At 39.4% G+C, this 22035-nt stretch overlaps 3 protein-coding genes across 3 annotated transcripts in view; 1 reads left to right on the top strand and 2 right to left on the bottom strand.

Annotated features, from left to right (window-relative positions):
* Position 1: 1 nt before the first annotated feature.
* tfpt (TCF3 (E2A) fusion partner) lies at positions 2-3506 on the bottom strand. The gene is made up of 6 exons (XM_052143982.1): positions 3292-3506; positions 2740-2964; positions 2005-2075; positions 1802-1871; positions 923-1045; positions 2-223 (listed from the first exon to the last, which is right to left on the bottom strand). Exons 2-6 carry the CDS (start codon positions 2962-2964, stop codon positions 149-151), a joined length of 564 nt encoding a protein of 187 aa, XP_051999942.1. The 5' UTR covers positions 3292-3506; the 3' UTR covers positions 2-148.
* A 109-nt stretch (positions 3507-3615) lies between these two features.
* LOC127655918 (NADH dehydrogenase [ubiquinone] 1 alpha subcomplex subunit 3-like) lies at positions 3616-5804 on the top strand. The gene is made up of 4 exons (XM_052143983.1): positions 3616-4020; positions 4375-4446; positions 4548-4625; positions 5603-5804. The coding sequence occupies exons 1-4, from the start codon at positions 3906-3908 to the stop codon at positions 5620-5622; spliced, it is 285 nt and encodes a 94-aa protein (XP_051999943.1). The 5' UTR covers positions 3616-3905; the 3' UTR covers positions 5623-5804.
* A 1001-nt stretch (positions 5805-6805) lies between these two features.
* The window catches only part of LOC127655915 (brain-specific angiogenesis inhibitor 1-associated protein 2-like), a 36832-nt gene continuing 21602 nt past the window's right edge, over positions 6806-22035 (bottom strand). The window contains exons 6-15 of the mRNA XM_052143980.1: positions 18342-18413; positions 17251-17388; positions 16192-16344; positions 15135-15314; positions 14134-14629; positions 11486-11702; positions 11204-11269; positions 10833-11049; positions 9309-9349; positions 6806-8873 (exon numbers count right to left, since the gene is read on the bottom strand). Of these exons, the coding sequence (XP_051999940.1) occupies positions 8801-8873; positions 9309-9349; positions 10833-11049; positions 11204-11269; positions 11486-11702; positions 14134-14629; positions 15135-15314; positions 16192-16344; positions 17251-17388; positions 18342-18413 (1653 nt within the window). The 3' untranslated portion in view covers positions 6806-8800. The remainder of the gene's footprint in view (positions 8874-9308; positions 9350-10832; positions 11050-11203; positions 11270-11485; positions 11703-14133; positions 14630-15134; positions 15315-16191; positions 16345-17250; positions 17389-18341; positions 18414-22035) is intronic.

Here is a 22035-nt window from a genome sequence, read left to right as displayed (position 1 = left end):
TAAATGGTTCATTTTAATAAAGAAAAACATACAAACATTTCTCATTCACCACCAAACTAAAGTACAGCGACATCGTCCATGTGTAGAGGTCAAATCATTGTATTGACAGTCCTTTGGCTGTAGGCTATCCTGCAGCACTGCTCTGAGATCAGTGAGAAAGGGAACTGGGACTGGGAAAGCCTGTGAACTGAGCCTCAGCCTTGATGGAGTGATCCGATTCTGTCTGTGGGGGGAAAAAAGGATCACTTAAACATGGAAACTGTTATTCAATATAATGAGTGCTGTTTGCTAGGGAAATTATTTGTATTGCTAATAATATTTGATACAAAAATCAATTTAAAAAATAAAAAAGTAAAATCTAGGTTACAATGAGGCACTTACAATGGAAGTAAATAGGGACCAATATTTGAACATTAAAACTTCAATGTTTCAAAAGTATAGCCATAAGACAAACAATATGTGCGTTAACGTGATGTTAGTGAGATAAAATCGCTAACTAACCTTTAGTGTAATGTCTATTTTGCCATAACACTTTAAACCATTCAATGCATTTTTTCACTCTAAAATCATGTTAACATACTGTTTACCGATTGACCCCATTCACTTCCATTGTAAGTGTATTACTGGAACCCAGATTTATCCTTTTTTTAATTAATGATCGAGGGATGAGCTGAAAATATTTTCCACAGTAAACAACATTGTGCCACAACTGCTGTTGACTGAGCTGAACTTAAACCTGGAAAATCCTTTAATCTGTCTATAGGAATCAATCCGACGTACAGTTGTAAAATTGAGCATGTTAAATACATTTACAAATGTAATATTACCCATCCAGTCCATTAAACTGAAACTTGTGACGGAACCAATGCAGACAACATATACCCGATGCTTGTAAGAGGCGTCTCTGTGTCGCTCTCTATACCTTGTCCTTTGGAAGCCGGTGTTTCTTCTTCTTGGAACCACCTGCTGATTGGTGAGGAAATGTAGGGGAGGAGCTGTCCTCATCACCACCAACAATACAATCTAAACCAGGTTTCCTTTCATCCTGACAAACACAAGAAGCAGGATTAATGTTAACTGATGTAAAACAAAGAGAATCATATAATTTACTACAATGAGTGCTTGAACGTAACTTAAAGGGATAGTTCACCAAAAAAAAATTCTCTCATCATTTACTCACCTCATGCCATCCCAGATGTGTATGACTTTCTTTCTTCTGCTGAACTCAAATTAAGATTTTTAGAAGAATATTTCAGCTCTGTAGGTCCATATAATGCAAGTGAATGATGACCAGACCATTGAAACGCCAAAAGCACAAAGGCAGCATAAAAGTAATCCATCAGACTCCAGTGGTTTAATCTATCTGCTGAAGCGATCTCATAAATTTTGGGTGAGAACAGACCAAAAATAACTCCTTTTTGGAGCTTAAAAATGTTGGCCTCCATCAACTTGCATTGCATGGACCAACAGAGCTGAGACATTCTTCTAAAAATTCTTCGTACACATCTGGGATGGCATGAGGGTGAGTAAATGATGAGAGAATATTCGGTTTTGGGTGAACTATCCCTTTAAAGTATTTGAATATGGAAGGGATAACGTAATAACTTTAGTGTCTTAACTTTAGCTTTGAAGTTAACAATGTTGTTTTTAACACATATGTGGAATTGGCAGACACCATACTGAAAACCTAGTTCTAGAAACTGTTATTAGTAGTAGTTTATGATGCCTCTACAATTTGTGCCATATGAAATAACCCCTTTTAAAAAAAGTATCAGTATCCTCCATTGTATAGGTGTCTCACCTCTAGTGGGATGGTGAGCTGTGCTGTCCTGTATTCATCTCCATACGAATCCAGTGTCTTCAGAAGAAACCTGACATACATTTACAGTTGTTCTTATGTTTCTATTATGTTATTATTAAAAAAATAAGCAGAATAAGTTTGAAATTCACAAGTATGTGTACATAAAATACATGAAATAAATAAACCAAAGAAAGTTCATGTACCTCCTTTCTTTCCTCAGTCGACGAGTCAGTCTTTGGACCTGGTGAAGGCGACCCAAAATCTTCTCATTCACCTGAAAAAGAGTTCAGTAAAGTATTTTCTGTTGTTCTGTGCCAATTTGAACTTTAATTTCAAGGAATAGTTCACTTGAAAATGAAACGTCTGGCATAATTTACTCACCCTCATGTTACTCCAAACCTGTTTGACTTCCCTGGAACACTAAAGGAGTTTTTTTTTAAGAATATCCTAGCTGCTCACAATGAAAGTGGATGGGACTGGGAGTGTTAAGATCCAAAATGGAAAAAAAGCATTACAAAAAAAGTAGTCCATACAACTCATGCACTATAGTCCAAGTCTTCTGAAGCCATATGATATGTACATCAAAATTTAAGTCATTATTTACTGAAAATCAGCCTCTGCTGTAGCTCTCAAATCAATTCATTCGTTTCATTATTTCGGAGCTTGAAAGATCCATTCTTAATTCACTTTAATTGTATAGAAAGTGGCCAGGATTTTCTTCAAAAATTCACCTTTCAAGTGCCAATGAAGAAAGTCATACCGGGTTGGAACGTTATGAGGGTGAGTAAATAATGACAGAATTTTCATTTTCATGTCGATTTAAGCTACGTTTTCCTGGTAGAACTAGAAAATACTGCTTTCACCAAACCAAAAAATCTTCAGATCTAATTACACGGTGAGTATGAAGTTACCATATATTTTGTGCATAAACAAATTACCTGTTCTATCTCTTTGCACTTCTTGCTGAGAGCTTGATACTTTCGTTTGTCTAGTTCACTTCTCTCTTCCTCCCCATCCTGTCCAGGTCCAGACGGGGCCCCGTCATTATCCATGAGCTCACTGCCACTGGGGCCCAGCTCTACCCCACCCGTCTCCAGTTCAGCTTCCAGAATGTGACCCCCAAACAGAGGGGGTAAAGCCAGGCCCGAGAAATCCTCCATCATCTAAAGTCAGCACAATGGAAGATTTGTCATACTCAAGAGTGTTGTTCATCAATTGGAAAATCAATAATAAGATACAATCTGCTTGCTAATGTGTGTGTGTGTGTGTGTGTGTGTGTGTGTGTGTGTGTGTGTGTGCATCAACATCAATATAATACACTATCTCAGGATTGAATCATTGATAAACACTTCACTTTATTACATAATTCAGTATATTACTGTGATTAACATTATCCATACAGACTTTACATCTGCTCTCTAGAAATCTCAACCACATCATATTTGCACTCAGATACATTTAAACTGCTTTATTGATTTTAGTTTACTCACCTTTAGTTGCTAATGTTGTAAAGGATCAGACATGATGTAGGCTAATTGTGAATATAATTGAGTAATATGTTACAGTTCCGCCGATACATGACTAAATCAACGCATCAAACATACCCAAGCATACAGAAATACAAATGTGCAAATAACAAATGTTCAAAACATTAACGATTCAGCTCTCAAAACAACGCGTTCAGCGAGGCGCTTGTTTAATACGACGCCAGTCGCTGCGAATGCGTCATTGATGTCAGTCGCTGAACTACAATTCCCATGATGTTTACACAGTGACAAACTACAGACGTAAACATGGCGGCCTGTAAGTACATTGAACATGTTAGCTGGATGAAAGTTGTGATTGCATCAGTTCGGATCGATCGTATTCTACAATAACAGATTCTTTGAAAAGTTCACGAGATAAATTATTATATTTTCGTGTACTGAAAAGTACTTTATTTATAATGTGTGAATACGATGACCTTGGAGTCTCATACTAGCTATCGTTTGCTTTTGCTATGGTTATATATAGTTCTCTTATAGCTAGATTTATGTAGACAATTTCTGTCTGTTTTTACACCTTTACAGTCTTTAAAAAACTGACAAATTCTTCCAAAATTACCATGGTATGTTTTTTTGGCAACGAAGCTATGGTACTTGGGACCTCCACCATGGTAATGTCATATGTATCATTTTTGAAGCAGATTGGAATACCATGTACTATAGTACATGAATATGGTAAGTTTTCAATATTACAGTGGTATATATCAAAGAATCATGGTATTGCCGTCTGGTATTATCACTGTTCCACCACAGTAGGGTGAATTTGGATAATCTAGAAAATTGGTTTATATGTGAAACCATACATTTTGACGTGTACATTTCTCACTTCATCTTGAGCAAAACTATGCTAACATGACAGTATTCTAGTGGGTTGTCATATGATGAAGTCTCATTTATTTGTCTGAATTTTTGGGGGTTATGTAAATGTCCCAAAAAATGTCAAACAAGCAAATTGTGCAGTTTTGGTGTTGAATGCTGATACATCTGTTTGTTGTTGAGATGCATTGACCGCAATCTTTCTGTAATAAGTTGGAAGGTTTTTGAAGAACGCATGGAATAAAGAGCCTGTAGTCACAGCTGCATGTGGTCTCGGACTGCTGGGTGAGTGTGACATGCAGTGAGGTTTGTTCATCGGTGTTCATGTTTACATAGTTATGTCTTTCTGCTTCGTAAATGTAACATTTATTTTGTGTTTCTTTCAGCTTGCATTGTGCCGGTTTTGAGCCCTTTAACGAAGTACACAGGAATGCTGAATGCAGCAATTCCATACAATTATCCAGGTATATTATCCCTATGGAATCATGTATTATTTTAAATGTAAAGTTGTTTAAATCGTCGTTTTTGCGGTCATTTTAGGGTTAAAATGTTCTAACTTCATACAAAAATGTAAGTAAGTGATTTTTATTGCACTAAAATTATGTTAACACACATGTTGTTTACGTCTTGTTGTTATACTTTTGAAACTGAGTATTTTAACATTTACAGATTGGCCAGATTTATTTATTTTGTTAAGATAAAGAGGGACAAGTCGAAATAATTTTTTGTGGTAATCAACATTATGACACAAATGCAGTCGATTGAGCTTATCTTGCATTGAACCCAGAATATTCCTTTAAATGGGAAAATAACCCATATCCTACTTAATGTTCAACATTAATCCACTAAAATTACAACTTGTACATTTGACTGTACAATTATTATTGTAATGTAATTATTGCTATAATTGTGTCTAAATGTGGTTAAAAACTAAATAGTATTTAACTAAGTAGACCAGAAGCACTCAGAAATTATTTAAATGTGTGACAGAGAAAATTATTGTGAAAACGATTCAAACATATTTTCTAAGTTCAATAATTTCCTCCAATAATATCAATAATGTTTCATTAATTATAATATAATGCAAAATTGGCTTATTTGCTTTTGACGCAACGCAACACTCATGTCCGGTATAGATATAGGGTTAGACTTTTTTATTGTGACATTTACATTTTTAATTTTTTTTAAGAGTGTTGAAAGGTGAAATTTGCCTGAAGGGGTGTTTTTGACCCAGACTTTCAACTTCCTCTTTTTACATTTATATAAAGTGTTAAAAGCAAGAAAATGTTACTAAAAAAAACAACAACGATAAAGCTAACTTATTGCTTAGTTTGTACATTGTACACAATGATGCACTTCATGAAACTGATTAATAGTACTGGATAAAATACAATATATATATTTATTAAATTTGATCTTATTTATCATGTTTAACCATCAGTCCCAGTGCGAGATGTTTGAAACATGCCGGACATTCCAGCGCACCCAAGTGACCCACAGGGGGAAAACCTGGAATGGCTGAAAAACCTGTGAAATGTCCTTCAAAATCATGTACAGTCCACACCCACTCTTCCTTTTGTCCCATTAGATGGATTGCTGTCAATAAAAGCTCTTTATTTAATAACACCATTGCTATAAGATTTTCTTTCACACACCTGATAAATGGATGTGTTGTTTTAATAGATAATCATTGCTTCATGATGGATGTTCTGAATGATCAGTAGAAACATAAGTCATATTTATCCAGCTACAGTTTCTTTTTGTATACTGAATTGTTTGCATACTTTTTTCTTTTTGTAGAGAAATGGACACCACAGACCAGAGAGATTAACTTTGTTTATTGAAGTTCATTTTCAAAAGCGATTGCAGGGAGACAGAGTTAGCATAAAGTTAGAACAGTCCAAAATATATAAATGATCTACAGAGACTCCAAACATTCCAATGCCAATCTGATTCAAAACACATCTAGTGATTGTAGTTAATGTGCTTGTCAAGGCAAACCTGACCCAAGAGACCCTGCAAGTGGATTTAATTATCACCAAAATAGTACAGTGAAGTAACCAGACTAACTAACAAGATAATACAGCAAACTATAAATATGGATGTTATTTAAACCAATTAGATGAGCCAGTGTTTCATAGTATGGTTCCCTGGGATAATATAAACAGATCAGCCACAACATTAAACCCACCTGCCTAATATTATGCAGGTCCCCCTCGTACCACCAAAACCACCAACCCGTATCTCATAATAGCATTCTGAGATGATATTCTTCTCACCACAATTGTACAGAGTGGTTATCTGAGTTACCATAGACTTTGCACTGCAGCCACACGATTGGCTTATTAGATAATCTCATGGATGATTGTTGGTGCCAGATGGGCTGGTTTGAGTATTTCTGTAACTGCTGATCTCCTGAAATTTTCACACCAGTTTCTATAATTTTCTCCAAATGGGGATAAAAACATCCAGTGAGCGGCAGTTCTGAGGACAGAAAAACCTTATTGATACGAGAGGTCAACAGAGAATGGCCAGACTGGTTTGAATTGACAAAGTCTACGGTAACTCAGATAATCACTCTGTACAAATGTGGTGAGAAGAATCTCATCTCAGAATGCTATTATGAGATGCAGTTTGGTGCCGTTTTGGTGGCACGAGGGGGACCTACACAATATTAGGCAGGTGGTTTTAATGTTGTGGCTGATCAGTGTATATTTCACATAGATTACATCAGTTTGGAACATATTCTCTGTAGATAGTTATATATATCTATACATTTATATTTTTTGCTTTACTCAATTAAAGATTGAATATAATAGAAAAAAATGAAACAAAATAAACTGATCCATTAAAAACCTCTTGAAGTGGAAAAATATTATCATCGTTAATAATTAGAATAATTTTGATTCAATGCACAAGACAGTTAGGATAGACTAAATATAAACAAGCCAAAAGATCAAATGAATCTGAACTGTAGCATCACATTTTTAATCTTACTTTCAAATCGCTGGGTATAAAAACTTTTACTAAATACACTCTTCCTAAAATGTTGAAAAAGAAAAAAAAGCAAGTAAGGAAGAGAGTGTCTATTTTACAATCCTACAGCTACAGCACTTTACCACAGTCACTTCCTCCAGCACTTCTCCACTTTCCAAACCTTTCTTTCACATCTGCAGAGGTCTTGTCTCTGCACACACAGCTTCACTCTTAGCCTTGTCATGCATCCCTCACCTACAATCTGCTACAACTCAAGACTACAAGCTTTTTGAGATTTAGGATTTAACAAAATATACAAGACTGATTAAAAAGGTGGGACAAGAGACCAAAGCTGAGAGCCTCTTCACTTTAAAGTTTAAACTTAAAAAAAAAAAAAACTAAACTTTTTCCTCTTACCAAGTCCTTCTGTAAATAAACTTTACATTTCAATTCAGCCATTCAGCTGTTTCCTACTCCTTGACTGCACCAGGCAGTAAACCTACATCTCCCTTTTATTCAATAAATCTTTTTTAATAGCTCTGGTTTTCTGGGGAAAGTATCCTGAGCTAACAGATGGTATGTTCATGTGGCACGTGCACTCGAAATCTGAAAACTCTGTTACTATCCTCATGTTATTGCAAACCTGGATGCTATGCCATGGGACATTATGAATTTTGTATAGAAAAGAGCTTCTCTTATAGTGACCACAGCTGTCAAGCTCCAAAACGTCTCGCTATAAAAGCATCACAAATGCAGTCCTTGTGACTTGTGCACTAGATTCCAAGTCGATAACTTTGTGTGAGGAACTGACTGAAATTTAAGTTGTTATTTACTGAAAATCTTGAACTCCGTAGTTCTCAAATCTCATTCTCTGTTCCTAATATTCAAACTTTGCGCATCACGTGCGGTTCAAACATATGCGGGAACATACCCAAAAAGCACAAGGGTTTGGAATGACATGAGAGTGAGAAAATAAGAGACATTTTTATTTTTGGGTGAACTTTTTTCCTTTCCTTTTTTTAAGTCAAATATTGATTTTAACTAAAGAACTGCAAACGTGGACAATTCCACAAAAATGCTTAATGCTACAAAAATTGTAGCACATTCTAACAATATCTTTGGAAATGCTTTCTATATATTTTTAATGCAATAATGATTTTTTTTAACTATAAATCTGTTGTTTCAGATGCAAGAACAGGTCTATGAAGTATTTACAGTTAGCAACTTAAATAACAGTTGATAAAAACTGTTATAAAATGGGATATCACCACAAAGCACCATGGTATTGTGTTTACCACTTGCCAACAAAAAGTTCTCTATTTTACTTCTCTTGTAATTTCCTACTTTGTATTGTAGAAATCATGCTGAAAGATTCATCACACTATATGTATTGATTGTTATCAAGTAATCTCTGCACTATATCCCCATGTGTGCTTTTCCAAAATACAAACCCCCTAAATCTGATCATATTGATTCGCCATAGCTGATATTAATTCATGTTTGGTTAATTCTCTGAGATTGGTTATTGTCAGAATTTAAATAAGACTGAAAAGTCTAGTATCAAAAATTGCATCACAAAGGTTAAATACCTTATTCAATAATACAGAGCCATTAGTGGCCCTGTTATAGACAGCATCACTCTGGTTGTCTATAACTGAAGGTTCTACTGTATAACTGGGGCAGAGCGATCATTGGTCACCGTCTTCTTGAGCCGAATATGGGCAAATGGATTGATCCTATAGAGGGAAAGCATAAATCAGCACAGTTGACCAATTAGACCTGAAGTGATTTAAAATGCTCTTTTAAAGGAATAGTTAACCCAAAAGCGACATACTGTACAACGAAAGTTCATAATGACCACAGCAGTCAAGATCCAAACAGGACAAGAAAATGCCAACAAAGCACCATAAAACTCAAGTTCTCAATCTTCCAAGTCTTCGGAAGCCATACGAGAGCTTTGTGTGAAAAACAGACCAAAATTAAAGTCTTGACCTTCACCGAAGCTCACATCTAGACCATGTTCGCCATTGTGACATCAATGTGCCATTTTTGAAGCTGGATGCAGACACAAAAATGATGGATGAATATAGTGTCCCTCTTTTGCAGTAAATAAGTACAAAATTGTCATGTTTGGGTGAACTATTCCTTTAACCAGAGCTAACTAGCTTTACCTGGTCGGGGATGGAGGTGGGGAGATGAAATCAGTGGACATCTGTGAGGAGAGGAAAAATAATACGAATTGAGAGTCAGCAGAGTAAAAGCCAAGGTTGCATTTGTCAACCATAATAAATGCATTAGGTACCATATCATAATCTAACTATGATCAGTGTTAATAATTCCACAATAGCACATTCTGAAATGAACAATAATCGAGATCAATAAGTGCTGAAAAATTATTGTTCATTGTTAGTTCATGTTAACTAATATAGTTAAGTAATGTTAATGAATACAAACTTATTGTAAAGTGTTACAGAACAAAAAGAAATGTGAACATTTACAGTTGTCCCAATGAAATAAGAAAGTAAAAAGTATAATGTAATATTAATATGAAGCCACAATATTTCAACAATAGCCAAATGTGAAAGAATCCATCATGTGGATACAGTTGATTGATAAAAATTGTAATTTCCGTTGATCACAGTAACAACAAATAAAACATAATAATTGTACATAAGAACTAATTACTCATGCAAACACAACAAGATATGCTTTCTCTCCAAAGCATGCAGGCATGACTAACAAGATCTCATTGATTTCCATTCTGTGTCATTTGAGCCATCATTGAGTCTATGTCATGTACTTGGCGCAATCTCCTGGTGGCCACATGTAATTAGAGTGAACGATCCTCTCAGCCCATTTTTGGATGACTTCCACCTCTTGATGCAGTGATCTGAATCCTAATACGTTTGGTTTAGCATTCCATTGTGTGTGGGCTCATTTATATATAATCACCTCTTCTAAGTAAAGGTATGTGAGATTTTATGTTCCGTTATTTTTTGTGACGTTATAAGCGAAAAACGGCATATAAGCAACACCTGTTTACATGTAACTTATGTCAAAGACACATACTTAGCTATTACTCACTATATTTTTGTCTGTGAGTAAAACAAATAGGCCGGTTGTATTCTACTCTTTCCAACAACATATGCCCCATCCAAGCTTGAAGGGTTAATTATAGCGCCCTTAGGACTATATTTGGCATGTTTCCTTCAACGTTCCTGTAGTCCATGTATAATAAGTTTTGTAACATTTGGATACTGTAGTAGTAGCAGTAGCTGCTTCCAAATACGCATACTGTCAGTGTATGTACTGCATGATGCATTACATACATGATGCATTGGCCGTTAATAATGTATTTTCTTAGGTATGAATGTGAGTATTAGAAATATATTCCGGACATACTTCATCTGGGAATATATGAGAGTATCAACAACCATGAAAATAATTTACTCTGGTTAATTCAACAAGTACAATTTAACCACCAGGAACAACTTTAATGGTATATATAGCACTTAAATAAAAAATAAAAACCCGTCCGATTCGTGGTTCTTCACAATTCAAATACGTATTTATTATAGTGCCAAAATTTGGTATGCCACCTCTTGTAGACACCCTTTGGATCAACTGTTGTTTTGTTAGTATGAACACAACGAGGAATGACATTGCTCTAGTAAAGGGAACACTGTATGTCTGACCCTGTCCCTCAGGCGCTGTCCTGTAAGCCGTGGGCTCATCTTGCTGGTTTCAGGGTTCAGCATGCTATAAGGGCGGGGCCTGAAGGTGCTGACACGCTGGGATACTACACTCCTTTCATCCTCTGAGTCAGGACTGGCCTGCTGCATCTGACCAGCAGGGGGTAGCCTATCCAGCTGCCCTGTGCTTGTGCTGTTCACCTTAGACAGGGGAGGAGGACTGGTTTGGCGAAATGGGTGAGATGGGAGACATGGGAAAAGGATTGAATTATGGGAATGCAAACCCTTTTCAGACACTAGCAAAACATTTTGTCAGCTGACTGATCATTTTGGCATGAATGCATATTTGAGTAAGTGAAATTCTCTAGACAGACCTGATGTCTTGTTGTCTGGGTGTGTTTGGATAAGGCTGTGTGTAGGAGAAGGGAAACCAGCCTTTTCTATGAAGGAGAGATTAGAACATCCACACAAAATATGATGAGTAACTGAACATCTAAAGCTCAAAGTATAGGCTACTTCTGTTTTTACATGTCCGCTAGCATAACAATCCACTAAATGGAGTGTACTATCCCTCACAGCCTTGTTTTCACTTATGTCATACTGTAGCTAATATTTATTTCCCTTCACTCCTGAATGATTGATTTCCAGTTTCCTACCGTCCGGTGCGCTCATTCTGGCCGTAGTGCCAGCCGTCTCTGGGTTCACTGATCAGCAAAGTCAGAGTGTCTCCTGGCAGGAAGGACAGCAGACATGAGCCTCCTCCTCCTCCTCTTCCTCCTCCTTTCTCTCCCTGTGAGGTGTCAGGAGAGTGAGGGAACAGAGCCTCTACATGAGAGGGAGGACAGAGAGGGAGCACACGAGGAAGAGTGGAACCTGGACGAAGACAAAGATGAGAATGAGTTTGTGCAATAGAATGGATGGATAAAAAAAGAACCCAAAGAAAAGAGATGCAATGCCAAATTAAATTAAAGGAACAGTTCAACCAAAAATAAAAATTATGTTCTTATTTTGTTCCAAACTGTTAGTGTCCACAGCTGATGATGATGACATTCAGTCACAAGACACGCAAGAATTAATGAAATTTTATTTATTTGAAATCATCCCATGAAGCATTGCAAATGACTTAATCGAATTTAAAAATATGGAAATATACAAAACTATTGATTTTAATTTGTTAATTACAAGTATAGAAACAATATACTAAATGTTTATTGAAAAATATTCCAATATGTACAAATATATAAGTAGTTTAAGGGTAAAGAGACACGACTTGATTTCATAATTCACAGCGTGTTATGGAAGTGGCCAGTTGCTTGTTTCACGGGCTATGCTAGCTGCGGTTCTCTGACCAACATGGACACAAAAGATTACATTTCTACAAATGTGACGTGTTTTAAACTAGATTTAAAAAATATTTCCCTTTTTTTTTCACCTGGGAAAACCTTTTTTGTCAATGACCCACATACAAAAATACTTGTAATTAAATAACTTAAATAATTCAAATGAAGCCATTAAATTGAATCTGGAAAGTATTCACAGCGCTTCACTTTTTCCACATTTGGTTATGTTACAGCCTTATTCCAAAATGGATTAAATTCATTATTTTCCTCACAATTCTACAAACAATACCCCATAATGACAACGTGAAAGAAGTTTGTTTGAAATCTTTGCAAATTTATAAAAAAATTAAAAATAAAAATCACATAAGTATTCACAGCCTTTACTCAATACTTTGGTGAAGCACCTTTGGCACCAATTACAGCCTCAAGTATTTTTGTGTTTGATGCTACAAGCTTGGCACACTTATTTTTGGGCAGTTTCTCCCATTCTTCTTTGCAGGACCTCTCAAGCTCCATCAGGTTGGATGGGGAGCGTCGGTGTACAGCCATTTTTAGAGATGTTCAATCGGGTTCAAGTCTGGGCTCTGGCTGGGCCACTCAAGGACATTCACAGAGTTGTCCTGTAGCCACTCCTTTGTTATCTTGGCTGTGTGCTTAGGGTCGTTGTCCTGTTGGAAGATGAACCTTTGCCCCAGTCTGAGGTCCAGAGCAAGTTTTCATCAAGAATGTCTCTGTACATTGCTGCATTCATCTTTCCCTCGATCCTGTCTAGTCTCCCAGTTCCTGCCGCTGAAAAACATCCCCACAGCATGATGCTGCCACCACCATGCTTCACTGTAGGGATGGTATTGGCCAGGTGATGAGCAGTGCCTGGTTTCCTCCAGACATGATGCTTGCCATTCAGGCCAAAGTGTTCAATCTTTGTTTCATCAGACCAGAGAATTTTGTTTCTCATGATCTGAGAGTCCTTCAGGACAAACTCCTGGTGGGATGTCAAGTGCCTTTTACTGAGGAGTGGCTTCCATCTGGCCACTCTACCATACAGGCCTGATTGGTGGAGTGCTGCAGAGATGGTTGTTCTTCTGGAAGGTTCTCCTCTCTCCACAGAGAAATGCTGGCGCTCTGTCAGAGTGACCATTGGGTTCTTGGTCACCTCCCTGACTAAGGCCCTTCTCCCCCAATCGCTCAGTTTGGCCGGGAGGCCAGCTCTAGGAAGAGTCCTGATTGTTCCAAACTTCCATTTACAGATGATGGAGGCCACTGTGCTCATTAGGACCTTCAATGCTACAGACATTTTTCTGTACCCTTCCCCAGATCTGTGCCTCGATACAATCCTGTCTCGGAGGTCTACAGACAATTCCTTGGACTTCATGGCTTGGTTTGTGCTCTGACATGCACTGTTAAATTTGGGACCTTATATAGACAGGTGTGTGCCTTTCCAAATCATGTCCAATCAACTGAATTTACCACAGGTGGACTCCAATCAAGTTGTAGAAACATCTCAAGGATGATCGGTGGAAACAGGATGCTCAATTTGAGTGTCATGGCAAAGGCTGTGAATACTTATGTACATGTGATTTTTGTATTTATTTATTTTTAATACATTTGCAAAGATTTCAAACAAACTTCTTTCACGTTGTCATTATGGGGTATTGTAAATAATGAATTTAATCCATTTTGGAATAAGGCTGTAACATAACAAAATGTGGAAAAAATGAAGCACTACTTTCCAGATGCACAATACATTGCAATAAATCTAAATTGGCCTAACACCGTGTGCTAACAAGATGCGATGCCATGACACGCAATAAAAGTATATTTTTTATGTTAATCAGAGTTTTTGTCATAATCAGCCAGAAAAGTCTTCGTTTTCTTTATATAAAATCTTTATTAAACATTTTCACTCAATAGAGATTCACTCAATAACTGACTTTAAATTTGGCAAAAACTAAACAATAACTCACCCATGAACCCTGTCCTAATCTCGCTTGGCTGTCTCCTTGGCAATGGTAGCGTGGAGGTAGCGTACATCTCTGCTCCTTTCAGCACATTAAAAGCAGGGTGTGAGTTGGCCAATCCGTGGAGGGTATTGGAGGACGCAGGTATGAGGGCACGGGACAGAGGGGCACTGTGGGTTAATGGGGGGCTATGAGGGGCAGTTACAGGGGGGGTGAGACCCTGGAGAGAACTGAGGGAAGATGGGGAGGCGTGGTTGACAGAGGGTGGGGACTGTAGACCAGGCACGCTCGCTGTTGATTGGAGGGAAGAATGCTGGGAGTGGGTGGGGCTACTGGAGTTGGTGTGGCCATTACTGGTGGAGTTCTGGTGAGGAGTGGTGCTGGGTGAAAGGCCTGGCAGAGACTGGGAGAGGTTTTCAGACTGAGTTGACCGCTGTTGCTGCTGAGACCGGCTGTTACTGTCACCGTTTAACAATGGCGGGACTTCCTGTACAGACAGCCTCTGAGAAAGGAAAAGGAACTATTAGTTCTACAGTATACCGTCATTCATTTCAGGGAAATTGTGTGTTTGTCCAGTTGCGACTTATATTCAGATGTGGCTTTATTTCTGGAAAATAACGTACACATAATTAATTTACACTTTGTTTACATTACCGAATGATGGATATGACTTTGCCTAAACACCAGAAGAATACTTCCTAGATTTTAAGATTTTAAGCTTCCTAAAACTAAGATTTTCATTTGGATTTTGAATCTGAATGTGATCTGGACATGCTTTTCTTGAGATTCACCCAATATGAATGGTAATATGTAATATGAACATTAGTTTCTTGTGCAAAAAGTAGCTTACTCTAAAATATTGTTAAAATAAAATACTTATTTGGAGTGTTTGTCTGAACACTAAACGGTGCCTCTTCACCAAATTTATGCAAATTAGAGCTATGTAAAACCTGATCTCAGCCTGTATAACCAGTTCTTAAAATACAGTGTATTTTGGAAACCCTCACTTGTTCTCCAGTTTGCGAGATTCCCAACTTAGCATTGCGCAGCACCTCTGCGAGTCCTGCTCCTCCAGAGCTCTGGGGGGCAGTGTGACGCAACAGGTTCAGGGCTCGGTCTGGTAGTTTGGTCGGCTGGGAGCATGACTGTTGCCATGAAGATAACTTCTGCGACAAGAGCTCTCTTACCTAACACACAAAATATTCTTGTTTATAAAGTTACAGTGATTGATGTAAGTACAACTATATTCCATAAGTACTTGTTTAAAGGTTCAGTCATATGGAGTAATAAACAGTTTTGGAAAAGCATGATGTGAGTAAACAAAGTTGTAATTAATGCTGAAAAATACATTTAATTTTTGTGAAACATATTCCTCTAAACGGGGCTGGACTGGGAAGAACCACCAGCCCAAAAGGCTTCAAAAGAAATTAACCTATGAATGGCTTACTTATATTTGTCTCTACATGATAAGCTGGGATAGAAGAAAGTATTTTAATATAAAAAAGTTGCACACTTCAACTTTAATAATTACACGTAAATGCAGTATGCATAGAAATGGGGACTTGCTAAGACAGTAATGGGCTATGGCTTCCCTTACAAAAATTGAGAGTTCATGGCAAATTAGCCGCAAACAAGAGGCAAATTGTCTATTGTTGCCGAAGGTTTGCTGCAGATTTAGCACTACCGGTGAAGAGCTAAAAATGTCTGGCAAACATTTGCAGTGAATCACAAGCTACATTTTTTGTGAATATTTATCCTCATTGGTCGATATACAGTAGCTTGTAGCAACAGCTTTGTGTCTTAATGTGTGATACTTAAGAGCATGAGCTGAAAGATATTGTAACAGAAATGTACCCATATGAATTGATATCATATCGAATTTAGATAAGAATTTAATTGTAAGCTTGTGAATCTGAATCAAATTGAATTGGGAAATGTGTAGCAATACCCAGACCTAATAGGAATAAGCAGCTTCTGGCATGGTGCAATTTGCAATTGCCCCTCTGACCAATTCAGAAGTGTCTGCGCATAGAGTCTACTGTTGGTTCAATTTTGTGCCATTACCTTGCAGTTGTGGTTGATGAGGATCTTGGTGACTGAACACTGACGGTCCACCAGGAAGCAATACCTCCTCCTCTCTTCTGTCAGAGCAGAGCGATAACCAATGGCAACCAGAGTATCCAACTCCCCCTGCCGACGACTTATCAGCTCCACATACTGTTAGAAAGATTTTCAATAAATAACTTCAGTTTCAGTCTGTTCCTCACACAAAGACACTGTATGGCTTCAGAAGAATTGGAATATAGAGCATGAGTCATGTGGCGGCTGTGGCACAGGTGGTAGAGCGGGTTGTCCACTAATCGCAGGGTTGGTGGTTCGATTCCTGGCCCACATGACTCCACATGCCGTAGTGTCCTTGGGCAAGACACTGAACCCCAAGTTGCTCCCAATGGCTGGCTAGCGCCTTGCATGGCAGCTCTGCCGTCATGGGTGTGTGTGTGTGTGAATGGGTGAATGAGATACAGTGTAAAGCACTTGGAATACCGCTAAGGTTAAAAAGGCGCTATATAAGTGCAGACCATTTACCATGTGAACTACTTTTATGGTCATACAGGTTTGAAACAAATTGAGGGTGAGTAAATGATGACAGATTTCAAATTTTTAGATGGAATATCCCTTTAACCTTTCTTGCAGTATCTGTCATTTCACCTTTGTTTTCTTTCCTCAACCTCTTTCCAACTACCATCCTGTTTGTTTCTCTCCTTCAATGTTCCTTTTTTTTCCCCTTCCCTCAGATTGGCTGTAGCGGATATCTGTTTAATCTCATAATAATGACCTGTTATCTCTCTTTCTGACAAAAACACACACACTTTGAGTATTGCACATGATAGCACAGCTAGCACAAACAAAGATATACCGACTCCTGAAACAAAACATGCTGGAGAATTCATGCTTAAACACTTATTTACACACGGATCAGCTTTAATATGTAGTGCACAGACGGCCTTCTAAGCTCACAAAACATCCTCCAGTTTCAGTTCAATTATATTCATCATGGGCTACTTGCATCCTGATCTTCAAAGCTGGCAACAGTAGAACCATGGTGTATTTTAAGGGCAGTACCTGCATCTCTCGGTCTCCATATTTGTTGGGGTGGCGACTAGCTTGACTCTTCCTTCGCAGCTTCTTGAGTTGTGATTGGCAGCGCTCAATCGACTCCACTTTTGACTTCCTCTCACTCTGGTATTTTTTTAGTGTTGCCTAGAAACAGATTTCATATACATTACCAGTCAAAAGTTGATCTTAATTATGTAGACAAATATACATTATGTCTATATATGAATCCCTTTACAAAACAGACCTTCACAACAAACGTGAACACTTGAGAGATTAAGAGTGAGTGACAGGTTACATGTTTATAATTGTATCCGAGTGATGTGTAAACCAATATACTTTTTGCATAAGCAGTCTGGTCATATAACAAACACTTAAATGTGCGTTTAAGGGTTTAACGAGACTAACACTGTGTTGGCTCTGTTTGAATTCATTTGTTCCTTTGAGTAAAGTCAGATGCACACCTAATATGAGAAACGCAATAAGATAGATACACAAAAGTAGATTAAGCTAAGACTCATGTATCGATGCAATCCAATGGGGTTCACATTTCCTTTCTTAGTAAATTTAAGTTTACTATTTCCATTACTTAAGATGTTTTAGTATAAAGTTGTAAGTCGGTAACGGACTCAAAAGTAAAAAAGCATTTAATTCTGCAGTAATACTGTAGTTTATACTAGAGGTAGACCGATGTGTCGGTTTTACCGATTAATCGGTGCCGATAGTTGCTTTGTGGAACTATCGCTTATGTGTAAAAATCTATGTCTATAGTTACCGATAGTTTTTTCATCATTTCAAAATAAGAGTCCCTGTGTGTTTTGGGCTTGTTTATACTTAAAAGTCCTGCATTATGCACCAAATCATAATTTTTTCTGGTTATTATTGGGATTTTGGTTGAACAAAAAACTGCATCTGGGATTTTAGTAATTTTGGACTCTTTTGGCTTTGCCCTCCATAGTAAAGAAAGAACAATTTTTTTGACATTATATAAATTGATTTTAAAAACGATCAGCTGATTAATCATTTATCTGCCCTTCCCCACACCTTAGTTATTGGTACAGGTAAAATCCACTGTCGGTCAACCTCTAGTTTACACTCACTTTGAGATATTTGATGTCCAACTCCAGCTTCTGCTCCAGTTGAGACAGCAGCTCTGAATGGAACAACTTCAGCTGCAGACAGACAAATAGATCAATGTTCTCTACTCAGTAGTATTCACAGAGACATAATATCGGTATATCTTAAAGGTGCACTGGGTAACTTTTGTCTTTGTGTGGCCTTGGACATACACTGACACCTAGCGGCTTGGATGCAGCATCCTTTAAAATCAATAGTTTTCAGTTGCAGATGCCATTATAGAAATGTATTATTTACAGTCAGACAATCATTGAGTGAAAGTGTCAAATAACAGGTCAGTTATTGAAATTAAGTGAGTAGTATTCGGGCGGTCATGTGACTCTAACATGGCAGCCCCCATGTGTAGACCCATGTAGAATAAAAAAGTTTTTTTAAGGTTACTGATATGACTACTAGGAACAATTCAAGCTTGAAGTACCACCAGTTTAAGCAGGGGGCAGTAAGCGCAACTCCAGCTGTACAGACAACATACCGCAATACTGACAGCAGACAGCACAAGATGAGGACATGTTCTTGTGTATAAACCCAGCTGGAAGGAGCTCAATTCTGAATGCATGGGTCTCAAGACATGTTTTTCAAAGTTTCAAACAATGTTCAACTTGACACAGTATCCTCAAAATCTGTAAAACTACACTCATTTAAAACATTTCCTAGTATCTAGCCAAAAACATACTTGAATGAAAGTAAACAAAAGTATTCACATTAAATTGTAATTCCTGTAAGTATTAAAAAAGTTACTTGTTTCTAGCTAGAAAGAGGAGATTATGAGAGAGAATGTTGTGGCTAATTACATTGTTTGTTAAATTGATTTAATTGGTGGAATAAATACAATTTAAATTAATTTGCACAGGAGCGCAAATTCAGTTGGTTCGTCCAGTAAGATGACAGAAATGATCTGCAAAAATTTTAATCTGCAAGTACTTTCAAATCTAAATACAATTGTAAGGAGTAAGAAATACTATTTGCTATTTTGAAATTTAAATTTAACATAAGTCCAAATCCCCCTAAATTAATACTTAAGTACAGTAATGAAGTATAATTAAGTACTTTACACCCCTGTTCATACTGGAATAGTGTTTGCATTTTAGAGGTTTCAGTGTCTATCCAAACTTGCTCACTTTACGTACAAATACAAATTAGATCCCCAGAAAAATAGACACACGATTCAACCAGACAAACAGAGTGATTATGGAGACACTGATAATATTAATTAATTACTCCAGACTAATTTACTAAATTGAAATTGAGACATTCACACTATCTATATTCCTATTAGCACTTAATGATTATCTTTTAGTACGTATTGTAATTTGTTGTATTTAGCACAAATATTGAACAGATAATAGTAGTTCTCTTACGAGAGGTTCTCTCGTATTGCGTAAGCTAGCTTACGCTACGGGAAAGATTCATCTTTTCTGAGATATTGAAGCCAAAAAATTATCCTTAATTTTGTATCCATTGTCAACGCAGTGCGGCAGCTGCAGACCTTGAGCGGGCTAGCTAGCGAGCTCATTGGTTGCTCTGCGGCAACTGCTGCAGCCTATAGACGAGCTTGGGCGAACTCGCATCTAATGAGAGGCGTCCGCGCTCACTGCATCAAAGCCCGCCAAAAGGGCGTGACTAGAGTGCATATAAGCGTAGTTCGTAGGCTGGAACCCTGATTTTCATCTCTTCAGCGAAGCTCTTCGCATCACTGAACCGGAAGCCGCGTCGCCGTTCGAGGGGCATCAAGCAAGCGTGGACAGCGCTCGAAGAAGCCGGCCATCTTCGCCACCTTCAGCCATCCTGCGAGCTACGCCATCCGGCGACTTATCCTTTTTAAAAGCAAGCTAGTTCTTAAAGAACTTCACAAAAGAGTAGGAGCGTCTTTTTTAAGATGCCTCGCTCCACTTGCGCCTCATGCCGCGCTCCTCTCAGCACCGGAGACCGCCACATCTTCTGCGCTCTCTGCCTGGGGATGCGATCTCTGCGAGGAGCTGCCGATGTCGACCCTGCGGGCTCGACTCGAAGCGCTCAGGACCGAAGCTGCCGCGCCGCCTTCCGTTCAGCCGCGCAGAAAAAAGTGCCGCTCTCAAAGGCTGCCGGAAACAATGGTAGAAGCGATTGCCTTGCCGGAGCCCATCACTCGAGCATCGCCTTCACCCTCCCCGCCCACCCGGGACGCGCAGTTGCCGCCGAGCGGCTGCTCTGCTGCCATCTCGGACGAAGAAGCGGAGGATAAGGACTGTTCCATCATGGCTTCGGACAGCGAGGAGTGGTCAGGCTCACACGCCTCCTCCTCGGCCCAGGAATCCAGCAGGACCCGCGCCGGAGTCGAAGGGGAACTAACACGCCTCCTCACACAGGCCGTCGACCGCCTCGGGCTCGAGTGGTCACCGCCCCTTGAGCAGGCACCCAACAGACTTGTTGCACACAGCACACCTTTGCCCGCCCTCCGCGAGATGGCGGTCTAAACCGGTGCTCCCGTCTAAGGCCTGCAGAACAACTTCCGCCTGTGTTGGCCGCGCCTATTCCGCCATCGGCCAAGCTGCATCTGCTGTGCACTCTATGGCCGTCCTACAGATCCTCCAAGCGGACCTTCTGCGGGAGTGGGATGAGGAAAGCAGGCATCCAGAGGCGGTTGCAGACATATGGAGTGCTACGGACCTCGCCCTCCGCGCTACCAAAGCTGCAGCCCAAGCTATAGGGAAGTGCATGGCCGCGCTGACTGTGACCGAGAGACATCTGTGGCTAACGCTAGCCGACATGGGAGAAGCAGAGCGCTCTACGTTCCTCAACGCACTGCTCTCTCCATCCGGTCTCTTCGGCTCCGCGGTGAGTGGTATCATTGACCGGTTTTCAGAGGTCCGAAAAGCCACACAAGCCATGAATCTCTTTCTGCCTCGTCGCGCTAGCTCCTCTGCAGGCCGCCCACGTGAGCCTCCTGCACGAGCCTCTTCACAGCGCCCAGCTCAACAAAGCCAGACTTCTCAGCGTCGACAGGGCGGCCGCCCTCGATCAGGCTCAGACAGCCGCCGCAGACCGCCGCCCGCGGGCCTCGGACTAGAATTGCGCTGAAACCTGAACAACCGAAGTCCTCCTAGCTTTGATGACAAAACGACGGATCAGTCCCGCTGCGGCCGGACCACCGTCAAAGCTTCGCCCCCTGTCAGTCCCCTTCCTTCAGGCTACTACAGTGGTAGATTCAGCAGCCAACAGGCCGGTGTTAACGCCCGCTTGCCTGCGCTCAAACGCCGTTTTCACGGCGACCCAAATAAATCCGGTAAAGAGCAAGCCTGCCATATGTGTAGAAAATGTGCCCACAACCCAGTGTTCACCTCTACACACAAGCATTACACATCCCGTGTCCATACCAGAGAGCAAACATGTCTTATGTGTAGAAAATGTGCCCACAATCCAGTGTTCACCCCTACACACAAGCATTACACATCCTGTGGCCCTATCACGGCACACTCACATAAAGTGGTTACGAACCGCTCGAGTGTTAGGGTTAATAAACGCACCCACGAATCCGTGCGCGCGCCCATTCTCTGGCCGCTCTGTCACACGACCAGCCTTATGTGTAGAAAATGTGCCCACAATCCAGTGTTCACCTCTACACACAAGCATTACACATTCCGTGTCCTCATCAGAGCACACTCAAAAGCGGTTACGAAC

This window comes from Xyrauchen texanus, chromosome 15 (assembly GCF_025860055.1).
Source record: "Xyrauchen texanus isolate HMW12.3.18 chromosome 15, RBS_HiC_50CHRs, whole genome shotgun sequence".
Lineage (NCBI taxonomy): Eukaryota > Metazoa > Chordata > Actinopteri > Cypriniformes > Catostomidae > Xyrauchen > Xyrauchen texanus.
Note: the sequence above shows the minus strand (reverse complement) of the source record. Positions and strands in the feature narration are given on the sequence as shown.

Coding starts and splice junctions, on each gene's coding strand:
- tfpt (XM_052143982.1), bottom strand. CDS start 2,964: ATGATGGAGGATTTCTCGGGCCTGGCTTTACCCCCTCTGTTTGGGGGT. Junction 2,076..2,739: donor AGTGCAAAGAGATAGAACAG/GTAATTTGTTTA, acceptor ACTCTTTTTCAG/GTGAATGAGAAGATTTTGGG. Junction 224..922: donor ACCGGCTTCCAAAGGACAAG/GTATAGAGAGCG, acceptor TTCCCCCCACAG/ACAGAATCGGATCACTCCAT.
- LOC127655918 (XM_052143983.1), top strand. CDS start 3,906: ATGGTATGTTTTTTTGGCAACGAAGCTATGGTACTTGGGACCTCCACC. Junction 4,021..4,374: donor TACTATAGTACATGAATATG/GTAAGTTTTCAA, acceptor TTCTGTAATAAG/TTGGAAGGTTTTTGAAGAAC. Junction 4,626..5,602: donor AATTCCATACAATTATCCAG/GTATATTATCCC, acceptor TTTAACCATCAG/TCCCAGTGCGAGATGTTTGA.